Source organism: Hibiscus syriacus, unplaced genomic scaffold (assembly GCF_006381635.1).
Source record: "Hibiscus syriacus cultivar Baekdansim isolate YM2019G1 unplaced genomic scaffold, ASM638163v2 tig00117034_pilon, whole genome shotgun sequence".
Classification (NCBI taxonomy): Eukaryota; Viridiplantae; Streptophyta; class Magnoliopsida; order Malvales; family Malvaceae; genus Hibiscus; species Hibiscus syriacus.
Window position 1 is genome coordinate 9,870,655 of NW_024063533.1, and position 22,579 is coordinate 9,893,233.

At 34.4% G+C, this 22,579-nt stretch overlaps 1 protein-coding gene across 1 annotated transcript; it reads right to left on the reverse strand.

The window, feature by feature from the left end:
• Positions 1 to 18,627: 18,627 nt before the first annotated feature.
• On the reverse strand, positions 18,628 to 20,291 carry LOC120196413 (40S ribosomal protein S2-2-like). The gene is made up of 2 exons (XM_039198223.1): positions 19,564 to 20,291; positions 18,628 to 18,938 (listed from the first exon to the last, which is right to left on the reverse strand). Exons 1-2 carry the CDS (start codon positions 20,212 to 20,214, stop codon positions 18,780 to 18,782), a joined length of 810 nt encoding a protein of 269 aa, XP_039054154.1. The 5' UTR covers positions 20,215 to 20,291; the 3' UTR covers positions 18,628 to 18,779.
• Positions 20,292 to 22,579: the final 2,288 nt, after the last annotated feature.

Here is a 22,579-nt window from a genome sequence, read left to right on the forward strand (position 1 = left end):
CTTTTCAACTGTCGTTAAAAGTCAAAGATTTGAGAAGTCAATGTGACAATTTAAATCCGTATTCGGGTTGGATACGGGTTGGGATATTACATTTATTGGTATCAGAGCTATGGTTTAATTGATTTTAAGTTTGAAATGAAGTAGTTTGGTTTTAAAACAGTGTATATGCCAACTAGAAGAAAACTTTTCTGATCTGATAAGGTAATTATTATGTTGTCCTCACTAATATAATAATAATTCCCTCTTATTAGATATCAAATTTTGAGGGCTCCCGAAGTGAAGCGAGAGAAGGTCAGGAAGGAAGTAGTAATTTGCCTGCCCCAGTTAGGTAAGGTGAAGAACAGGTATCGAAAGGGGTGCCTGTACAAGATTAGGGAGTGTTTTTCAGAACGTTGGACGTTATTCTGACGCGTTTCCAACCTTCTGTTTCTTCAACTCCTAAGATAAATGTGGCCAAGGAATTGAAAGGATTAGGAGCATCAGAATTCAAAGTTGAAGCAGATGAAGGTCATGTGGTTGCAGACCATTAGCTGAATGATATAAAGATCATGTTGGAGGGTCTCCACTATTCTGAAGTAGAGAAGTTAGACGAAGTTGTATCGTTACTAAGAGGACAAGCTCAGATATGGTGGATAAATGTGTCGATGAGAGCTTCGAGGGATCAGTTGACATGGACATTTTTCCTGGTGGAGTTCAAGAATAAGTATATTGGGGATCAATTTATTCTCTAGATGAAACAAGAGTTTATGAGCTTGAAACAAGAGAATCATACAATGTATGAGTATGAGTGTGAATTTAATAAACTAAGTCGATTTTCCTCTGAGTTGGTTACAACAGAAAAGATTCTTGCGACTGGTTTATGGAAGGGTTATGCCCAAGATTGAAAGAATTAATGCTAGCTTTGAATCTTTCCACGTTTCAAGAAGTGGTGAATAGAGCTAAAGCTTTGGAGCAAGCTCAGAATGAAAGATTCAGGGAACGAAAGATTCGGGGAACAAAAGACCCAGTGGAACAAGAGAATTGATGCCTCGTATAGTGCGTCACAATCAAAGAAAGGCCTAGGTTATGGTTTTTAACCCCAATCAAGATCTGAGTCAGCTGCATCCTCGAGTAGATGATCCAATCCTGGAAGAGATAGACAAAATCAATCGGTAGAATCCAGAGCATAAAGAACAAGTCAATGTCAGAATTGTGGCAAACAACATAGTGGCATTTGTAGAGTGGCTTCTGGAGCATGTTTCCGGTGTGGAGATATGAGACATTTTATTCGGGACTGCCCATTAATGACTAGAGAAATTACATCATTTGAGAGATCTGCTGATGTATCTCAGAGAGGAGGAGGAGGAGGCAGTCTGAATTAACTAGTCAACCTGAAATTCGTTTAACTGCTCGGGTATACAACTTCAAGACTAGTGAAGATCGCATTGATCCATAGATCATTGCAGGTACTTTTCAGTTATGTGATAAACATGTTTTAGTTTTGATTAACCCAGGATCAACCTATTCTTATATATGTAGTAATTTGGTGAAAGAACTGAAACTTCCATTAGAAGCTATAAGCAATGATGTGATAGTGTCTAACCCATTGGGGCATAGTGCTCGGGTAAATCAGTTGTGTCAAGGGTTTCCCATAAAGATTCAAGGAATTAAATTCCATGCTAATATGATGGAATTACCCATTGATGAGTTTGAGATCATTTTGGGGATGGACTGGTTATATCAGTATTATGCCAATGTCGATTGTCGTTTGAAGCGAGTAATTTTGATAAGTTATGAGGGTTCTGAAGTGATGGTAATTAGTGAAAGATTCAATCCTTTAACAAATGTAATATATGTAATGTCATCCAAGAAATTGTTGCTGCAAGGATGTCCAGCTTTTATTTCAAATGTAATTGATGCTCGAGTTAAGGATATAAAATTTGAAGATATTTCCATTATTCAAGAATTTCCAGAAGTATTTCTGGAGGAATTACCAGGGTTATCTCTAGATAGGGAGGTAGAATTTCAAATTGAAGTTATGCCGAGAACATAACCTATTTTCATGACCCCTTATAGGATGGCTCCAAAGAAACTGAAGGAGTTAAAAGTTCAGTTGCAAGAGCTGTTGAACAAATGATTTATCAGACCCAACGTGTCACTGTGGGGTACGACGATATTGTTTTTAAAGAAGAATGATGGATCGATGCGCCTCTGTATTGATTATCGAAAGCTCAACAAGGTGACCATTAAGAATAAATATCCTCTCCCTAGAATCGATGATTTATTTGATCAACTTAAGGAAGTTGCGGTATTTTCTAAAATCGATCTACGCTCAGGTTATCATCAATTGAAGATACAAGATAATGATATTCCAAAAATGGTATTTAGGACTCTATATGGCCATTATGAATTTGTAGAAATGCCATATGGGTTGACGAACGCACCTGCAGTGTTTATGGATATGATGCATAGAATTTTTCAACCATATCTCGATCAGTTTTTGGTAGTTTTTATTGATGGTATTCTAGTATATTCAAAGTCTACGGAGGATCATAAGAATCATCTTCGTGTGATTCTTCAGACGTTGCGTGACAAGAAGTTGTATGTTAAGCTTTCTAAGTGTGAGTTTTGGCTATCAGAAGTGGCCTTTTTAGGATATGTGATTTCTGCAGAAGGGATTCGGGTAGATCCTTTGAAAATAAAAGTTATGTTCGATTGGGAAGTTCCAAGAAATGTTTCAGAAGTATGAAGTTTCCTGGGTTTGGCGGGATATTATCGAAGGTTTGTAAAGGACTTTTCAATGATTTCCTCTCCTTTGACCAAGCTGTTAAGGAAAGATGTGGTTTTCACATGGATGGTTCAGTGTCAAAAGAGCTTCGAAACTTTAAAGAAGATTCTTATGGAGGCTTCGATGCTTGTACAACCAGAATCAGGTAAATAATTTACCATTTATAGTGACGCTTCTTTAAATGGTTTGGGATATGTTTTAATGCAAGATGGAAAGTTGATTGCTTACGCTTCTAGACCACTTAAGCCTCATGAGAAGAATTATCTGACTCGTGATCTAGAGTTAGCAACAATAGTCTTTGCATTGAAGATTTGGCGCCACTATTTATATGGTGAGCGATGTTTCATTTGTTGACTCAAAAGGAGCTTAACTTAAGAAAAAGAAGATGAATAGAGCTACTTAAGGATTATGATACAATCATAGATTATTATCCCGGAAAAGCTAATGTTGTAGCGGATGCTCTGAGTAGGAAGACTTTTGTCGTTTTACTGTCTTAAATGCTCGATTGATGCTGAAAAGTAATGGTGCTTTGCTGGCTGAATTAAAATTAAGTCCATTATTATTGGAGCAGATACAAGATTTACAAAAGAAGGATGATAAGTATTTAGTTTTGGTTCAAGCAAATTCAGAATGATGAAAGCTCGGACTTTGAAGTTAAGTCAAATGGATGTCTATATTTTAGAGATAAAGTTTGTATTCCCAATGATGAGGAATTAAGGCAAGATATACTTTCTAAAACACATTGCAGCCCACTAACTATGCATCAAGGGGGAAACAAGATGTACCAAGATCTGAAAGAGAATTTTTGGTGGCCATGCATGAAAAGAGATGTGACGGAGTTTGTGTTAAAATGTCTTACTTGTCAACAAGTGAAAGCTGAGCATCAGGTGCCTTTGGGACTTTTGCAACCGATTTCTATTCCTTAATGGAAGTGGGAAAGAGTTACGATGGATTTCGTAACTGGATTACCTTTGACACCTGGCAATAAGGATTCAATCTGGGTTGTTGTAGATAGATTGACTAAGACCACTCATTTTCTTCCAGTTCGAACGGATTATTCAATGGATAAGTATGTAGATTTATATCTTAAGGAGATAGTTCGATTGCATGGAGTGCCAATATCAATAGTATCTGATAGGAATCTAAAATTTACTTTAAGATTTTGGAAATCTTTGCATGGAGCTTTGGGTACACGACTGAACTTTAGTACTGTCTTTCACCCTCAAACTGATGGTCAATCAGAACAGACAATTCAAGTGATGGAGGATATATTGAGAGCATGTTCAATTGATTTTCATGGATTATGGGAAAAGTATTTACCGCTTGTGGAGTTTGCATATAATAATAGTTATCAAGCAAGTATTATGATGGCACCGTATTAAGCGTTACATGGAAGGAAGTATAGAACGCCTCTTAATTGGTATGAATTAAAGGATAAAGAAGTTCATGGTCCTGATTTTTTAAAAGAAGTGGAAGAAAAGGTTCAAGTGATCTAACATAACCTTAAAGTGGCATCAGATAAGCAAAAGTCATATGCGGATTTGAAGAGAAAGGAAATAGAATTTAAAGAAGGCGACAAAGTTTTCCTTAAAGTATCGCCTTAGAAGAAAGTACTTCGTTTTTGGACGTAAAGGAAAGCTCAGTCCTAGATTTATAGGACATTATGAAGTTTTAAAGCGGGTTGGACATGTAGTATATCAGTTGGCTTTACCTCCACAACTAGAGAAGATATAAAGTCTTTCATGTATCTATTCTCCGGAGATATAGATTAGATCCTTCGCATATCTTAGCGTTCAATAAAATAAAAGTTCGAGATGATTTGACCTATTAGGAAGAACCAATACAAATTTTGGCTCAGGAAGTCAAGCAGCTGAGGAGTAAGAGAATTACATTGGTTAAAGTGTTGTGGAGAAATCATAAGTAGAAGAAGTGACATGGGAGCGTGAAGAGGTCATGAAATGACAGTTTCCTCATCTTTTTGTTCAGTGAAAATTTGAGTACGAATTTTCTTTAGGGGGATATTTGTAATATTCCAAACATCGGGTCAATGATCGAAATGTAAGGAATTTTAAAGTTTAGCAGTGTAATTGGAGAAAGAGATAAGTGCAAGGACTTATGGTTGAATATTTTGTGTTAGGAATTGATTGCAACACAAGAAGAGAAGAAGGACAATATGGTCTTTTTAAGTATATAGATTTTATATCCATTTTATTTTAAGTTGTTAAGTGGATAAGGGAAGATTAAAGTAATCTAGAAGCTTAGATACATTCTTTTCTTCTTCTTTGGCTCGTGACTTCTTGGCTTAAGGTAAGTAATAGTATTGTAACATCCTCAATACCGAGTTAGTGATTAAATTATAAAATTTCAGAAGTTTGTGACTAAAATAGAATAATTGAATAATTCAAGGACTTATATGGGAAATATTGTGTAGGATCAAATTATAAACAAGGAAGAATTGAAGGACAAAATGGTCATTATCAAGGGGAAATAATTTAATTTGTTATGGTTATATATATTTCCAAGTGGAATGAGGAGGAATAAAACATGCTTCCAGAGTGCTCTTATTCTCCTTTCTTCTTCATGCGTGTGAGCTAAAACAAAGGTAAGAATTCTTATTAGCTTCTTATTAGCTGAAATTTAAAGTTGGTTTATGATCATTAGATGGTAATTAAGCCTAAGGAAAGCTTAATTTGTCTTAAAACAACAAGATAAAGGGTGTAGGAAGGATTAAAGATTAGGAGTTCTTGAATGAAATTTTGGAATAGAGTTCATAATTAGAATTGGAAGTTAAATTTGACTTTTCATCAACCTAATAAATACATATAAAGTGTTAGAATTGGAATTAGAACATGTTGTAAAGTTGGTGTAATTCTTGAATTACATATGGAGGATAGAACTTTAAGGTTAAAGATGTTCTAAAGGAGTATTAATGAGTTTAAGTATGAGTAGGTAAGTTAAGAATATGTGAAGGGATGAAATATGAAGTGTTTGAGTGAAAATGAAGTAATTTTTGTGCTTAAAATGTGATTCTGGGCAAGGGGGTATCGGTACCCATTCAACAGGTATCGATACCTCAAGAGTAAAATTCAGGAAAATATTAAAAGGGTACTGATACCTTCAGGAGTGTATCGATACCCCCTTGAAATGGAAAATTTTGAATGTAATTTGGGTATCGATACCTAGGCAGTGTACCGATACCCCAGTTGAGGGATGTATCGATACCCTATAGAGGGTATCGATATCTACCTTAGTTAAGAAATGAAATTTACCTTTGTTTTAGTCTAAGAATGTAAGATTAGAGTATGTCTATTGGAATACTGATATGTATCAATATATATGATTTATATAGATATAGAACGTAACGCTGTTCCAGAACAATCAAAGTATTAGAAACGTTCGAGAGAGAGAAAGTGTTAGAATCAAGCAAGGCTAAGATGAGTGCATACCCTAGGTGGAATTGTATGGAGATAAGACTTGCAATAAGTCTATCTTTTATAGTTGAATTTATGATTTTATATTCATGTACATGTATATATATATATTACTGTTATAGTGATTTCATGCATAATTTATCCACGCTTTAATATGATATTGTATGAATGAATGCCATGATAAGATAATCAATCCAAGTATGTGAATTAATGGAAGTGATCATATGTGTACAAGTGAAATGAATTATGTGTTTATATGAAAAGTGTAAAAGATATATCAAAATGAGAAATATATTCATATTTAAGCCCATGTTATTTAATATAAGAGCTGTAGGTATAATTGGCATGCCAATAGTCGAGGGATTATCAGTGGTCCTTCGGGACAAATATTCAGTGCCCCTAGTGAGAATTTATTGGAGTTGTGGTGACAACATTCGTGCATAACCTCAGTGTACTCACATACCTTCTGTTCTCAATAATATACATAGGCATTCAAAGATAAATTGAATGAAAATTATTATAAGAAGTTAAAGTTCACTTGTGTATATCATAATTATATATGTCATAGTTTATTTAATACATGTACATTAACATGTCATTATGGATTGATAGTAGTGCATTTTCATAATCTATTGTTAAATGTTCATTTCATGCCTCACTAAGTTTGTGACTTAGCGTGTAAGTGATTTACACGTAGGTACCAAGAATCAAGAAGACCAGAAATAAGAGTGGCAAGGACAACATCACTACTAGAAGATCAGATCAGAAGTAATTGGCAAAGTATTTGTTTTGTTGCATTTAATGGTTGGCATGTAAACAATTTGTTAATTATGAATACTCTGATCAATTTTATATTGTTCTGTTTAAAGTTTTGTAAGTCAACAACTTTTATTGTAATGAAAGTTCAAAATTTCCTTGATTTTCTTTAAGAATCAAAGTTTGAAAAGTCAATGTGACACCTGAGACTTGTATTCGGGTCAGGTACGGGTTGGGGTGTTACATTTAATGGTATCAGAGCTACAATTTAGTCAATTCTCGGCGTAAACCGGAGTCTAGAGTGTATTATAATGTATACATGCCAACGAAATAGTGAGAACTTCTGATATGATAGAATAGTAAGTATGCTCTTTTGTTAATAGAACGATATGGTTATATTTTTATAGATGTCCATATATGATAGTTCTAGAAGTGAAGCGGGAGACGATAGGCCCACTAAGAGCAGTAATTCACCTGCCCTAGCCAGGCAAGGTGAAGAACATGCATCTTCTAGAGTGACTGTAGCTGATCAAGACGTGTTCTTTAGGACGTTGGATGCAGTATTGCCACGTTTCTAACCTCCTGCTACTTCAACTTCGAGAATGAATGTTGCGAAGGATTTGAAGGGTTTAGGAGCTCCGGAGTTTAGAGGTGAAGCCGAAGAAGGTCCTGTTGCTGTGGACCTTTGGCTCAACGACGTGAAAATTATGCTTGAGGGACTTCATTGTTCCGATGCTGACAAGCTGGATGGAGTAATCTCCTTGCTCTGAGGGTAAGCGAGAATTTGGTGGACCAACGTTACATTGAGAATGTCTAGTGATCAAGTAACTTGGTCCTTGTTCTTATAGGAATTCAAGCATAAATACATAGGAGATCAATTTATCTGACAAATGAAGCAAGAGTTCATGGATCTGAAGCAATAGAATCACACCGTATATGAATACGAGTGTGAATTCAACAAGTTGAGCTGTTTTGCTATTAAGTTTATTCCTACAGAGAATGATGCTTGCGAGTGGTTTGTAGAGGGATTGCGTCCTCGGTTGAAAGAAATGTTAATTGTGTTAAATTTGTCTTCGTTTCAAGAGGTGGTAAACCGTACCAAAGCTTTAGAAAAGACTCAGAATGAAAGGTTTGAGGATTCAAGAGCTCATACATCTAAAAGAACGGGTGCATCATCGAGTTATGAACCATCGAAAAGGGGCAGATATGCTGGTTCTCGACCTTAAGCTAGATCGGAGTCAGTAGCATCTTCCGCGAGAGGATCAAATCCGATGAGGGGACGACAGACACAGTCAGTGGGATCTGGAGCTGGGAGAGTTAACTAGGGCCAAGTCAGGCAATGTCCATATTGTGGAAGAAATCACTCAGGGTTATGCAGAATGATTTTGGGAGCCTGCTTTAAATGTGGGGACACTGGGCATTTTGTTCGAGATTGTCCCATGATAGCTGGTGAGTTTGTACATCCAGAGAGGTCTACTTCTGTGACTCAGAGCGGAAGAGGTAGAGGAAGAGGAAAAAGTCAGTCAGAGTCCTCTTCTCAACAGGAGATACGTTCTACAGCTCGAGTATATAATCTCAAGACCAATGAGGATCGAGATGACCCGGAGATAATAGCAGGTATCTTTTAATTATATAAAAATAATGTTTTTGTATTGATTGATTTGGGGTCTACTTATTCTTACATTAGCAGTAAGTTAGTGAGACAATTGAATATTCACTTAGAAGCTACTAGCAATAAGGTGATAGTAACGAATCTGTTAGGGCACAGTGCTCGGGTAAATATGGTGTGTTGTGGGTGTTCCATACAGGTTCAGGGAATTGAATTCCCTGCTAATCTGATGGAATTACCCTTCGACGAATTTGAAGCAATATTGGGAATGGATTGGTTATATCGTTATTACGCTAATGTCGATTATAGACTCAAAAGAGTAATGTTGAGAAATCCGGAAGGGGTAGAAATAATTGTATTTAGTGAAGGATGGAATCAATTGGCAAATGTAATCTCAGTGATGTCAGCAAAGAAGTTACTATTACAAGGATGTCAGGGGTTTATTGCTAATGTGCTGGATGTTAGAGCCAAAGAGAATGGGATTGAGGAAATTCCCATAGTTAGAGAATTTTTTGACGTATTTCCTGCAGAGTTGCCAGGATTACATCCGGATAGAGAGGTGGAATTCCATATCGAGATTATGCCAGGAATAGTGCCCATTGTAATGGCACCATATAAAATGTCCCCAAAAGAGTTGCATGAATTAAATATTTAATTACAGGAATTGTTGGATAAAGGGTTTATTAGACCAAGTGTATCACCTTGGGGAGCTCCGATTTTGTTTGTTAAGAAGAATGATGGTTTAATGCGTCTCTACATTGATTATAGACAGCTCAATAAGATGACCATCAAGAACAAGTATCCCCTCCCTCGAATCGACGATTTATTTGATTAGTTAAAGGGAGCTTCAGTGTTCTCGAATATTGATTTATGTTCTGGCTACCATCAATTGGAGATCCAAGAGAAAGATATTCCTAAGACAACTTTTTGAACGAGATATAGACACTATGAGGTTATTGTGATGCTGTTTGGAGTTACGAATGCACCGACTGCTTTCATGGATCTCATGAACATAATTTTCTAACCCTACTTAGATCAATTCGTAGTGGTGTTTATTGACGATATTTTAGTGTATTCGAAGTCATAAGAGGAGTATAGTTCACATTTAAATACAATTTTACAGTTTTTGCGAGATAAGGAACTATATGCTAAATTATCCAAATGTGAATTCTGGTTGAATGAAGTGACATTCCTGGGACATGTAATTTCTGCATAAGGAATTTGAGTGGATCCTCAAAAGATCAAAGTCATTTTGGAGTGGGAAATTCCAAAGAATGTATCGGGAGTCGGAAGTTTTCTGGGGTTAGCTGGTTATTATCGAAGATTCGTTAAAAACTTCTCGATGATAGCTTTACCCCTAACTAAGTTGTTGAGAAAATAAGTAAAATTTGTGTGGACCTCAGAGTGCCAAGAGAGTTTTGAAAGGTTAAAGAAGATTTTGACAGAAGCTCCAGTATTAGTTCAACCCGAATCTGGAAAAAACTTCGTAGTTTATAGTGATGTATCCCATAATGGGTTGGGGTGTGTATTGATGTAAGAGGGCAAAGTGGTGGCTTATGCATCGAGATAATTGAAACCACATGAGAAAAACTATCAAACGCACGATCTGGAGATGGTTGCAGTAGTGTTTGCTCTTAGGATCTGGTGTCACTACCTGTATGGTGAAAGATGCTACTTGTATACGGATCATAAGAGTTTGAAGTATTTGATGACTCAGAAGGAGTTGAATTTAAGGAAGAGGAGATGGGTGGAATTCTTAAAGGATTACGATGTAGTGATCAATTTCCATCCTGGAAAAGCAAATGTGGTAGCGGATGCCTTAAGTCGAAAAACGTTTGCAGTCTTGTGAGCTTTAAATGCCCGACTATCGCTAAGTGAAGATGGTGCAATTTATCTGGAATTGACTCTCAAGCCATCATGGTTATATCGAATCAAAGAATTACAAGTTAGAGATAAAAAGTGTTTAAGGAGATTAAAGCAAGTAAAGAACGGAGAGCTCACCAATTATGAGATTAAAACTGATGGGAATCTATATTATCAAGGGAAATTAGTAATTTCAGATAATGATGAGTTGAAGAATGAATTGTTAACGGAAGATCACTGTAGTCCATTGACGATGCATCCTGGAGGAAAAATGTATATGGACCTCAAGAGTCGATATTGGTGGCCTGGAATGAAGAGGGACATTGCAGAATTCGTATCTAAGTGTTTAACTTACCAGCAAGTCAAAACTGAGCATCAGGTTCCATCAGCACTGTTGAAATCAATGTCTATTCCTCAGTGGAAGTAGGAGAACGTAACGATGGATTTTGTAACGAGGTTACCTTTAACTCCTAATAAAAGAGATTCAATCTGGGTAATCATAGATAGATTGACTAAGTCAGCCCATTTTATTCTGGTTCGAGCTGATTTCTCCATGGATAAATATGTTGATCTGTATATCAAGGAGATTATAATATTGCATGGAGTGTCTGTTTCCATAGTTTCTGATCGAGATCCTCGCTTTACTTCGAGATTCTAGAAAACCTTGCATGGAGCATTAGGGACTCGACTGAATTTCAGCACAGCGTTTCATCCTCAGACAGATGGACAGTCTAAGCAAACTATTCAAATTCTGGAAGATATGCTAAGAGCTTGTGTAATATAATTCAAGGGATCGTGGGAAAGGTATTTGCCGAATTTGCATACAACAATAGTTATTAGTCAAGCATCAAAATGGCTCCTTATTAAGCCCTGTATGGAAGAAAATGTCATACGCCCTTGAATTGATTTGAGCTCGGAGATAGAGAAGTTCTTGGTCCTGAGTTGATTCAGGAAGTGGAAGAAAAGGTTTAAGTAATTCAGAGTAATCTCAAAGCAGCCGCAGATAGACAGAAATCATATGTGGATCTAAAGATGAAGGAAATAGAGTATCAAGTTGGAGACAAAGTGTTTTCAAAAGTATCTCCTTGGAAAAAAGGTTTTGAGGTTTAGACGTAAGGGAAAGCTTAGTCTCAGGTTTATTGGACCATATGAGATTGTGAAGAGAGTGGGACCAGTGGCATATCAACTAGCTTTACCACCAGAAATAGAGAAAATTCACGATGTATTTCATGTTTCAATGCTTCGGAAGTATAAATCTGATCCCTCTCATATTGTGGCACCAGAAGAGATCGAGGTTCAACCAGACTTGACTTATAAGGAAGAACCGGTTCAAATCTTAGCTCATAAGGTTAAGCAACTAAAGAACAAGACTATTCCATTAGTCAAAGTCTTGTGGAGGAATCACAAGGTAGAGGAAACAACATGGGAACGTGAAGAAGACATGAGGAATTAGTACCCCATCTCTTTGCGCAATGAAAATTCAAGGACGAATTTTCTTAAGGGGGAGATTTGTAACATCCTCAATATCGGGTTAGTAATTAAATTATAAAATTTTAGAAGTTTTTGACTAAAGTTGAATAATTGAATAATTCAAGGACTTATATGGGAAATTTTGTGTATGATCAAATTATAAAGAATGAGGAATTGAAGGAAAAAATGGTCATTGGCAAGGGGAAATAATTTAATTTGTTATGGTTATATATATATTTCCACGTGGAATGAGGGGGAAGAAAACAAGCTTCCAGAGTGCTCTTCTTCTCCTTTCTTCTTCATGCGTGTGAGCTCAAAGAAAGGTAATAATTTTTATTAGTTGCTTATTAGCTGAAATTTAAGGTTGGTTTATGATCATTAGATGGAAAATAAGCTTAAGGAAAGCTTAACTTGTCTTAAAACAACAAGATAAAGGGTGTAGGAATGATTAAAGATTATGAGTTCTTGAATGAAATTTTGGAATAGAGTTCATAATTAGAATTGGAAGTTAAATTTGACTTGTCATCAACCTAATTAAGACATATGAAGTGTTAGAATTGGAATTAGAACATGTTATAAAGTTGGTGTAATTCTTGAATTACATATGGAGGATAGAACTTTGAGGTTAAAGATGTACTAAAGGAGTATTAATGAGTTTACGTATGAGTAGGTAAGTTAAGAATATGTTAAGGGATGAAATATGAAGTGTTTGAGTGGAAATTAAGTAATTTTCGTGCTTAAAATGTGATTTTGGGCAAGGGGGTATCGGTACCCATTCAACAGGTACCGATAGCTCAAGAGTAAAATTCAGGAAAATATTCAAAGGGTACCGATACCTTTAAGAGTGTATCGATACCCCCTTGAAACGAAAAAGTTTCAAATGTAATTTGGGTATCGATACCTAGGCAGTGTACCGATACCCCAGTTGAGGGATACATCGATACCCTATAGAGGGTACTGATACCTACCTTAGTTAATAAATGAAATTTACCTTTGTTTTAGTCTAAGAAATATAAGTTTAGAGTATGTCTATTGGAATACTGATATGTATCAATATACATGATTTATGTAGATATAAAACGTAACCCTATTCCAGAACAATCGAAGAATTAGAAACGGTCGAGAGAGAGAAAGTGCTAGAATCAAGCAAGGCTAAGGTGAGTGCATACCCTAGGTGGAATTGTATGGAGATAAGACTTGCAATAAGTCTATCTCTTATAGTTGAATTTATGATTTTATATTCATGTACATGCATATATATATATATATATATATATATATATATATATATTAATGTTATAGTGATTTCATGCATAATTCATCCACGCTTTAATATGATATTGTATGAATGAATGCCATGATAAGAGAATCAATCTAGGTATGTGAATTAATGGAAGTGATCATATGTGTACAGGTGAAGTGAATTATGTGTTTATATGAAAAGTGATAAAAGAGATATGAAAATGAGAAATGTATTCATATTTAAGCCCATGTTATTTAATATGAGAGTTGTAGGTATAATTGGCATGCCAAGAGTCGAGGGATTATCAGTGGTCCTTCGGGACATAGTGGTCCTTTGGGAAAAATATTCAGTGCCCCTAGTGGGAATTTATTCGAGCTGTGGTTACAGTATTCGTGCACAACCTCAGTGTACTCACGTACCTTATGTTCTCAATAATATACATGGGCATTCAAAGATAAATTGAATGAAAATTATTATAAGAAGTTAAAGTTCACTTGTTCATATCATAATTATATATGTCATAGTTTATTTAATACATGTACATTGTCATGTCATTATGGACTGATAGTAGTGTTTTTTTCATAATCTATAATTAAATGTTCATTTCATGCCTTACTAAGTCTGTGACTTAGCGTGTAAGTGATTTACACGTAGGTACCAAGAATCAAGAAGATGAGAAATAGGAGTGGCAATGACAACATCACTACTAGAAGATCAGATTAGAAGTAATTGACAAAGTATGAGTTTTGTTGTATTTAGTGTGTTGGCATGTAAACAATTTGTTAATTACGAATACTCTGATCGATTTTGTATTGTTCTGGTCAAACTTTTGTATGTCAACAACTTTTATTGTAATGAAAGTTCAAAATTTCCTTGATTTTCTTTAAGAATCAAAGTTTGAAAAGTCAAGGTGACACCTCGGACTTGTATCTGGGTCGGGTACAGGTTGGGGGTGTTACAAGTAAATTATTGATTTTTTTTTAATTTTTGGGTTTATATTGAAGCTATAAGAGGTAGAGAAGATTAAGGAAGCTTGGAAATGAAGAAAAACTAAGTTAATAAGGAATTATCAGGGAATGAATAATATGGTTTTGAGGTGAAAATTTGTAAATTGGTTGATTAATGAATTCTAAAGGTAGAATTGACTTGTCAAAGTCCTAGCTAAGAGATTTGAGGTATTAGAAATAAATGATAACATGTTTGATGAAATGATATGATTTTTAGTTTCAAGGATATTACTGAGAAATTTGGATGTTATAAGAGGATTAATGAAGATAAGTGATTATTATGAGTATTGGTGAGTTTGAGAAGATGATTAGAGTTAAAAGTAAAAGGTTTAGATGATTTTTGGGTTAAAATTTGAAGTGGAAGAATTGGAAATCTGGGCAAGAGTATCGGTACTATAAGAACAATACAGATACTTAAAGGCTTAAACTATTGAAAATCAAGGATCTGTATCGGTACTGATTATTGAGGTGCCGATACTGTAAAGGGAGTATCGATACCAATAGTAAAGTATCGATACCATTTTGAAGCTAAAATTTCAGTATGTCGAAATAGTATCGGTACCAAAGGGGGTATCGATACCAATGAAGGGAAGTATCGATATTGTAGATGGAGTACCAATACTACTAAGTACGAAATGAGAGATTTAATGTTTCTTGCAGATTAAGTTTTTATGAATTAGGATAAGTGATTCGATATTTATATTCGATTGTTTTGTGTAGACTGTGGTCAAAATCAACCTTTGGACAACTCGATATTTCAAGCTTCGAACATAAGAGTAAATGACTTTAGTGAGGCAAAGGTGAATGCAATCAAATTGTTTTATATTAGATTTCAGGATGGCTTGCGATAAGTCAACTTCAAAGTTTTCGATCGAAAACTATTTTCAATTCTTTTATGCAATATTTTATGATGTTTATTCAATTATATGTTAAAGTAAGTTTTATGGTTAATTGTGTTGAAAATGAATATGTGATATGTGAATGAGAAATGCCTACGTGTAAATGATTTACGAGAATGATGTATATGCAAATAAGATACACTTTAAATGGTGAAACTTAAAATAATGATAAGTAAAAGCCCAAGGTGTATATATGAGAATTAGGGGTATAGTTGGCATGCCAAGAGTTAAGGGTTCTACGCGGTCCTTTGGGACAATCTATGTGATCCTTTGGGATATTTCTACGCGGTCCTTCAGGGAAAAATTCTATGCGGTCCTTCGGGACAAATTCTACGTGGCACTTCGGTGAAAATTATATGACCTGTGGTGACAACAATTGTGCACAACCTCAGTGTACTCAGATATCCTAAATTCTCAGTGTTATACATTGGGCTAAGTGAATAAAGTTATAAGCTGAATAAAGAATGAGTTAATGAAGTTTTAGAAACCAAATTTCATTCAATTAGGAAATGTTTTATATTTTAAATGGAAAAGAGGTTTTTTCATAAAATATTTTATGCTACTTATTGCCTCACTAAGTCAAAGACTTAGCGTGTGGATTGTTTCCCACGTAGGTTCAAAGAGACCCGAAGAGTGAAGAGTAGGAGAGGACAACATAAGCAGTGAAGATCATATTAAAATCATTTGAGATAGTAGGTTATTACGTTTTGTTCATTTTGTTGGCATGTATCCCTGCTTTAAATGAAAATGCTATGATCAGCTTTTGTAATTGTAAATTTTATAGTGTTTATGTAAATGATGAATTATACTATTTTAGTTAAATTTAAAAGTGTACTCTTTATCTTTAATGAAATGTTCTACTGTTCAAAAGAAAATATTTTCTTTTCAATTGTCGTTAAAAGTCAAAGATTTGAGAAGTCAATGTGACACTTCGAATTCGTATTCGGGTCGGATACGAGTTGGGGTGTTACAAGTTCCAACTCGAGTTGGTTTCGAATCGTCACAGCGCAGGTCAAAAATAGTTTTGACTCGAGTCGGTTTCAGTCAGTTTTACAGACCGGATCAGCTTTTTACACCCCACATTCACCCACTTCAACCCCCCAACTTTTGTTCATAGCAAGAGATAATTCAAACGACACATCATTAAACATAAAACCGATGTTCTTCTCCATGCACATCAAGTTACGTGCATCCAAGTTTCCTGCATATCGATCATCGGTTTCTTCGTACTCAATCACTTGTTTTCCCTTATCGATTTTAGAAGTTACAGTGGATATATCGTCACTATTGTTCTTCTCCATGCAATGGATTTCTCCTCGTCACTCCTCGTTGATTGCTCCAGACGACGACGAAGTACCGAGTGAAAAAGATAAATCCAACGAATCATGGCTCTTTTAAGGATCTGGGTTGATCTCTATTGCCCCAGTGTCGCCGCCGACTCCCATGAAATCAGAAAAAACGAGTTGCCCGTCCTCCATTGTTGAAACACTAGATATAGCTCCTTCTCAAACGTAACTTTGCTAGAAATATATTGTTATTTCTTTGAACAATGCTAGAAATATATTAGGGTTTATATAGAGATGATTTCTTTGATCCTAGTTGGAAAAAAAGTTCAAATTTTCTCAAGTAAAATAACCTAATAGCCTTGACTTAGTCAACCGCCTCCGCCGGTGGAGTTTTTTTATTCTTTTCTTGATAATTAGAAAGCGAGGGCAAATGACTATTAACCACATAAGGGTAAATTACAAATTTAGCATTTAACTTTACTCTCTCTCCTATTTCACTTACTGTACTTTTAATTTTTTAATTTAATCACTAAACTTGATATATTAATTTTTTAATCACTCCGTCGTTAAATATTTAACGATATATTTTTGGGTCTCTAAAAACTCAAATTTAGACCAAAATGATGTTGTTTTAAATATGAAATGGACATTAACCTTCTGACTTTGATATGATAAAATATGATATTGTCTTAAAGGACTATACAACTCAATTGGTTCTCGGATTGGATTTTATCATATTAAAATCTCAAGGCTTCAACCTTGACTAATCCAGACCGACCCACATCGTGCACCTGGTTTTGGTGGGTGGGTCTCTCATCAGAGATTTTCTGCATACATGAGGGGACTCAAACTCGAGACTCGCTTAAATGATATCAAGTTGTTTACCACTTGAATTAATTCTTATTGGTCAAATTGTTGTTAGTTGTTGTAAAAGAATGATGTGACACATTAAATTCTTAATTAAAAAGTGTGACATCGGATAAAAATACATTTAGATTCGAACAATAAGGAGTTAAATGTTTCTTAATTAAGATCTTGAATTTTAATCTTACGAAAAGGACATATGTGAGAGAATTTTGTCTCAACTCTTATTTAAGAATTTGATTTTATTCAACTTCATATATAATCGAGATCTATATAAGTATTGAACACTTGAACTTAAAAAAACATTATTAAAGGAGAAAATAAAATTTTCGAATTTAAAATTGTTAAAGCTAAATTAACTATTGATTTAACATCTAAATATGTTTTGATATGTTAAAAACGAATTTTTAGTGTTAATTTTCACTTTTGGTTTTTTTAAATAATTTTACTTTTCGTATCCTATTTTCCCTTAATATATAAACGAAAAATATTACATACCTAAAAATGTAACGAAAAAAACATTAGACACTTATTTTTAACGAAAAAAATCTTTAGGCATCTAAAGTTAAATTGAATACTTATTTTACATTAAATTTATTTCTTAAGTTTATTTTTTACTAGATTTGAACTACATGATCCTTTAGCACTATAAAATATCTTTGTAATTTCAATTCTTATTTTTAAATATAATTTTTCTTTTTTTTCCCTTTGGTTCCTTAACTTTGCATTTTATTTAATATGGTCTTTTGATTACAATTTTTTACAAATTCTTTCTTCCCACCAATTCTTTGACTATTTTATACTCCTATCAATGTTTTATCTTCAAAATATATTCTTTTAAAAATAATATTATAAACATATTTTGGTAAATTAACCAATTTAAAATGCCATGTTTAATAAACTATTGAAAATAATTTTTTTTAAATTTCAATGTTTTCCATACATAATTAAATTTTTTATTAAGATAACTACTGACAGATTAGATTTTTAAAAGAGAAAACATTATGATTAAATTTACAAATACATAAATGTCAAAAATCAAAGTATTATAAAAAAAGAGCAAACACATTTAATCATTTGAACAAACTACTTAATTTTGTTTCCTCAGTATCCTCTTAGGCCATATATTCTAGACCTACAAAGAGCACTCACTCTCTTTTCCCTAAAGTCCCTTTTCTCCTCCCATCTAGATAGGATTAGGATTATATTTAAAATTTGTCAAAAAAATGATACAAAAAATCAATTTGATTAATTATTAGTCAAAATGAGGATTTAAATCAAGATATAAAGTCATGCATTAAATCAAATGAAGGGAAGCTACTAGTGGGTCGAATTTGAATTCGAATTCATATGTTTGGACTTAACCCCATCTTCAAAAACAATCCTACCATATCATGAAATATGAATGAATATTCATAAGCAAGAGGCAAACAAATAAACAAGTCTTCAACTCATCATATAAACCACAAATCTTGTAAAAGAATCCACAAAGAAACTGAAATTTATCTCAGGACAAAACCAAAGACGGCAAACATTAAAAGGAACTTCATATTACTTACTACCCCACTACCAACATCCAACTTATCAGATATCCACCCTCTCCACATCCTCGAGTACAAGAGTCTTCGATGGCTTTCCCAACAGATCGGTGTACTCCTGGAATGGGGACCTTGTGAACCGAGTCTCTCTCCAGAAATCCGGAGTCAAGAAACCGTATGTTTTCAGAAGACACTCAAAGGTGGCCTGTAAATTTACCAACAACATATCACCAATAAAATAACCATTCTCTATATCAATATTTTTGGAGATCACATCAAACTCTATACTTCTTAAAGTTTAACCAACAAGAGAATGAAACCATAAAAATAGCATACTTTGTAGAGAAAAATGGACTACTGTTAAGTGTTTATTATCATGTATAAACATATTATTTTAATAAATATACACTCATTCAATACATGTAGTTCTAAAAGTTTGCAACAAAAACTCCTACTTACTAAATCCTAATCAACAACAGTTCCTGAATCAAGAAAATCCCAAATTTTCCACATAAACCAAACCATACTTTAGAACTTAATATCTTGTTTATGCATCATAAGATCATTTTAAGACACAGAGATATCCAAAAGATGCAAAGAAATACAATGCATCAGTCACCACCTAGCCTAAATCACATTTTTATTCAATTGATTAATTTAACATAAACCTTACAATATGTTAATAGCTGAAACCACTAATATGATTCCATAAAATTCTGACACTAAGACATCAAAGAAACCATATTAAAATAGATGTAAATGGACCCATAAACAAACTCAAAGAACAATAAAATCGAATCAAATGAGGAATAGAGAGGAAAAGTTAATACCTTGACAAAGTTTCCAAGAGTTTTGGTTGAACCCCTTGAAGAAGTGAAGACATCTTCAATACCAGCAAACTGAAGCACCTTTTTGGGAACTCTAGCAGCCACAATACCCGCACCTCTTGGAGCCGGTACCATCCTAACGGTGACGGACCCACATTTCCCGGTAACCTTGCACGGCACTGTATGGGGTTTCCCGATCTTATTTCCCCAATAGCCTCTTCTTACCGGTATCACTGACAACTTAGCCAATATTATGGCCCCTCTTATAGCAGTCGCAACCTCTTTGCTGCATTTCACGCCGAGTCCAACGTGTCCGTTTCCGTCGCCGACGACGACAAAGGCCTTGAAGCGCGTGCGCTGACCAGCACGAGTTTGTTTCTGCACTGGAGTGATCTTCATGACCTCGTCTTTGAGTGACGGGCCAACGAGCTGATCGATGATTTGGTATTCTTTGATGGGAAGAGAATGGAGGTAGATTTGTTCAAGGGATGTGATTTTGCCGCCTTTGACTAAGCGGCCGAGTTTCGTAACCGGTACCCACTTTTCCTCCTCGTCCTTGCGGCCGCGGCGCCTGCCTCTTGGACCACGGTCGCCCCTTCCGCCACCAAATCCACGCCTGAAAGCGCCACGTTCACCTCCACCTCTTTCCGCCATTGTCTTTTTTTATTTTGGTTAGGGTTACCGAGGGATGCAGGGATTGAGATAAGTGGTGAAAGAAGAGTAGAGAAACGGCTAGGGTTAGGATTTTATATGCGGAGATTATTCAAGTTAGGGTTTTGGGTTGGTATAAAGTCAAAAATAGTCTCTAATGTTTGTCAAAATAATCATTTTTGTTTCTATTTTTTAGAACATTTTACCCCCTGATATTTCAATTTGGGGCAAAAAGCACTCCTATATATGAAAATTATTAGTTAACACACGATTACAGCTTTAAAATAGGAGTCTTTTTAACCTAAAAAAAGAATAAGAGACAAAGTGATTATTTTATCAAATGTTAGGAGCATTTTTACATTAAAATAAAATACTGTGACCAAAATATTCTATAAAATGAAATATAGAATAAAATAATCATTTTAATATACGTTGAAAGTAGGGATAGACATGGAACTCAAATCCGACGAGTTCCGATCCGACTCGACCCTACCTGATCGGGTCGGATTTTTTTTTTAATTTCGGGTTCGGGTCGGGTCAAATTTTATCTCAAAAAGTTGGGTTGTGTTCGGATCGGGTGGAAGGTATATATTTTTTAGGTCGGATTGAATTCTAGTGGAGGATATATGATTTTCGGATCGAATCGGGTTGATCGAAAATTCGACCGGACCGATGCCCATCCCTAGTTGGAAGCTAATTTTAATAGTACCTTTTGGATTTAGAGGGGCTTACTTGAGTTTATGAACTTTGATTATATTGGGAAAGAAAAAACCAGAGCTCCAATGGGTTGGAATTTGGAATTGTGCTTCGGTCCATTAAATTGTTGATGGTTATAACTATGCTGGAAAATAGTACAATCAAAATGTATTAGGAACTCTCTGTTGTCATATTTTGTATGAGTTCAAATCTTCATATTTATTTTGGTAAATATAATATTTCTCTATTTAATAAAAATAGATGTATTAGGATTCTGATAAATCAAGTTACCTCAGTAATTAAAGAGATGATTATTATTTTTATAAGTCCAGGTTCGAGTACCAGAGATTACACAGATGTTTGAACTTTTATTGTCAAATGATTGAGAATATTTAAAATTACATTAAGGCAAAATGTCATAAAATATGTCTAGTATTTAATTAAATAGTTATTTTACTCATTATTTTTTAAAGCATTTTGGCCTCTCAACGTTTCATTTTTTTTTTGGAAAAATGCTCATGACGTTTGACTAAATAGTCACTTTAACCCTTTGTCGTAACCGTCTTTCGGTTGGATCCCGGAATTGGGCTTCGACTTGAAAAATGTGGATTGGAGTCGCCACCGATCATTTATTTAAAACAAATAGGTCGATCGGATACCCTATTTCTTACCTAATCTGCATCTTTCCAAAGATGTGTCGGGTTCGGGAATCGGTTACGGTCAAGGAAGGATTAGCACCCTTGAACCGTCCTTTCGGTACTACGTAATTTGCCAGTTGTTTTAGTTGCGAAAATTCAAAATTAAAATTAAAATTTAAAAACCGATTCATATAACTTACCTTTGATCGATTGAAAATATCACTGAAAACGCCAAAAATGTTAGATGATAAAATAAAAATAAATACGAGGAAAAAATATTATAAGATAAAATAGGTAACAGATAAAATTAAAGGTTAGTGCAAAATAGAAAATAAAATTTTAAAAATAAAATAAAAAATATATAGATATAAATATCAGGTAAACAAAAATAATATAATAATGAAAAAGAAAAAAAAGACAAAATAATAGTAATAAAGAACCTAATTCCTACCCCTCTAATAATGTCACGGGGAGGACTTTGTATAAAGGAAAAAGAGGATAATGGACCCTATTAGATAAAATAATGAAAATTATGTAGTATACATATATATATATATATATATATAATGATAAAATATAATAGAAAAATAATCAAACAAAGGGAATCAGAATATACGTATAATCATAATAAGTTTATATGTAAAATATTTACATGTATAAAACGGTATATATATAACATAAAAAAATAAATAATTAAAATATATGTACAATGATACGAATAATAAAATGAAACAAATAAAAATAAATAAAGGACTAATATGAATGAAAAGCCAAGATTAGGGCCAAATTCAAAGCCAATTGAGGATAAAAATTGATTTAGGGGCGAAATTGAATGTTTTAAAACACGGAGTGACCAAATGGAGGTTTCTCCATTTATTTAAAAGAACACACGGATCCCCTTTATGGGTATGGGTCGGGTCGGTCGGTTAGTATATAAGTTAAAATTTTCTAAGAAGCTTCATTTGTTCTCAACTTCAAAACCGAATGCCCCCCTCCTCTTAGTGTTTCTCTGAAATGTTCTTCCCCACGAAGAA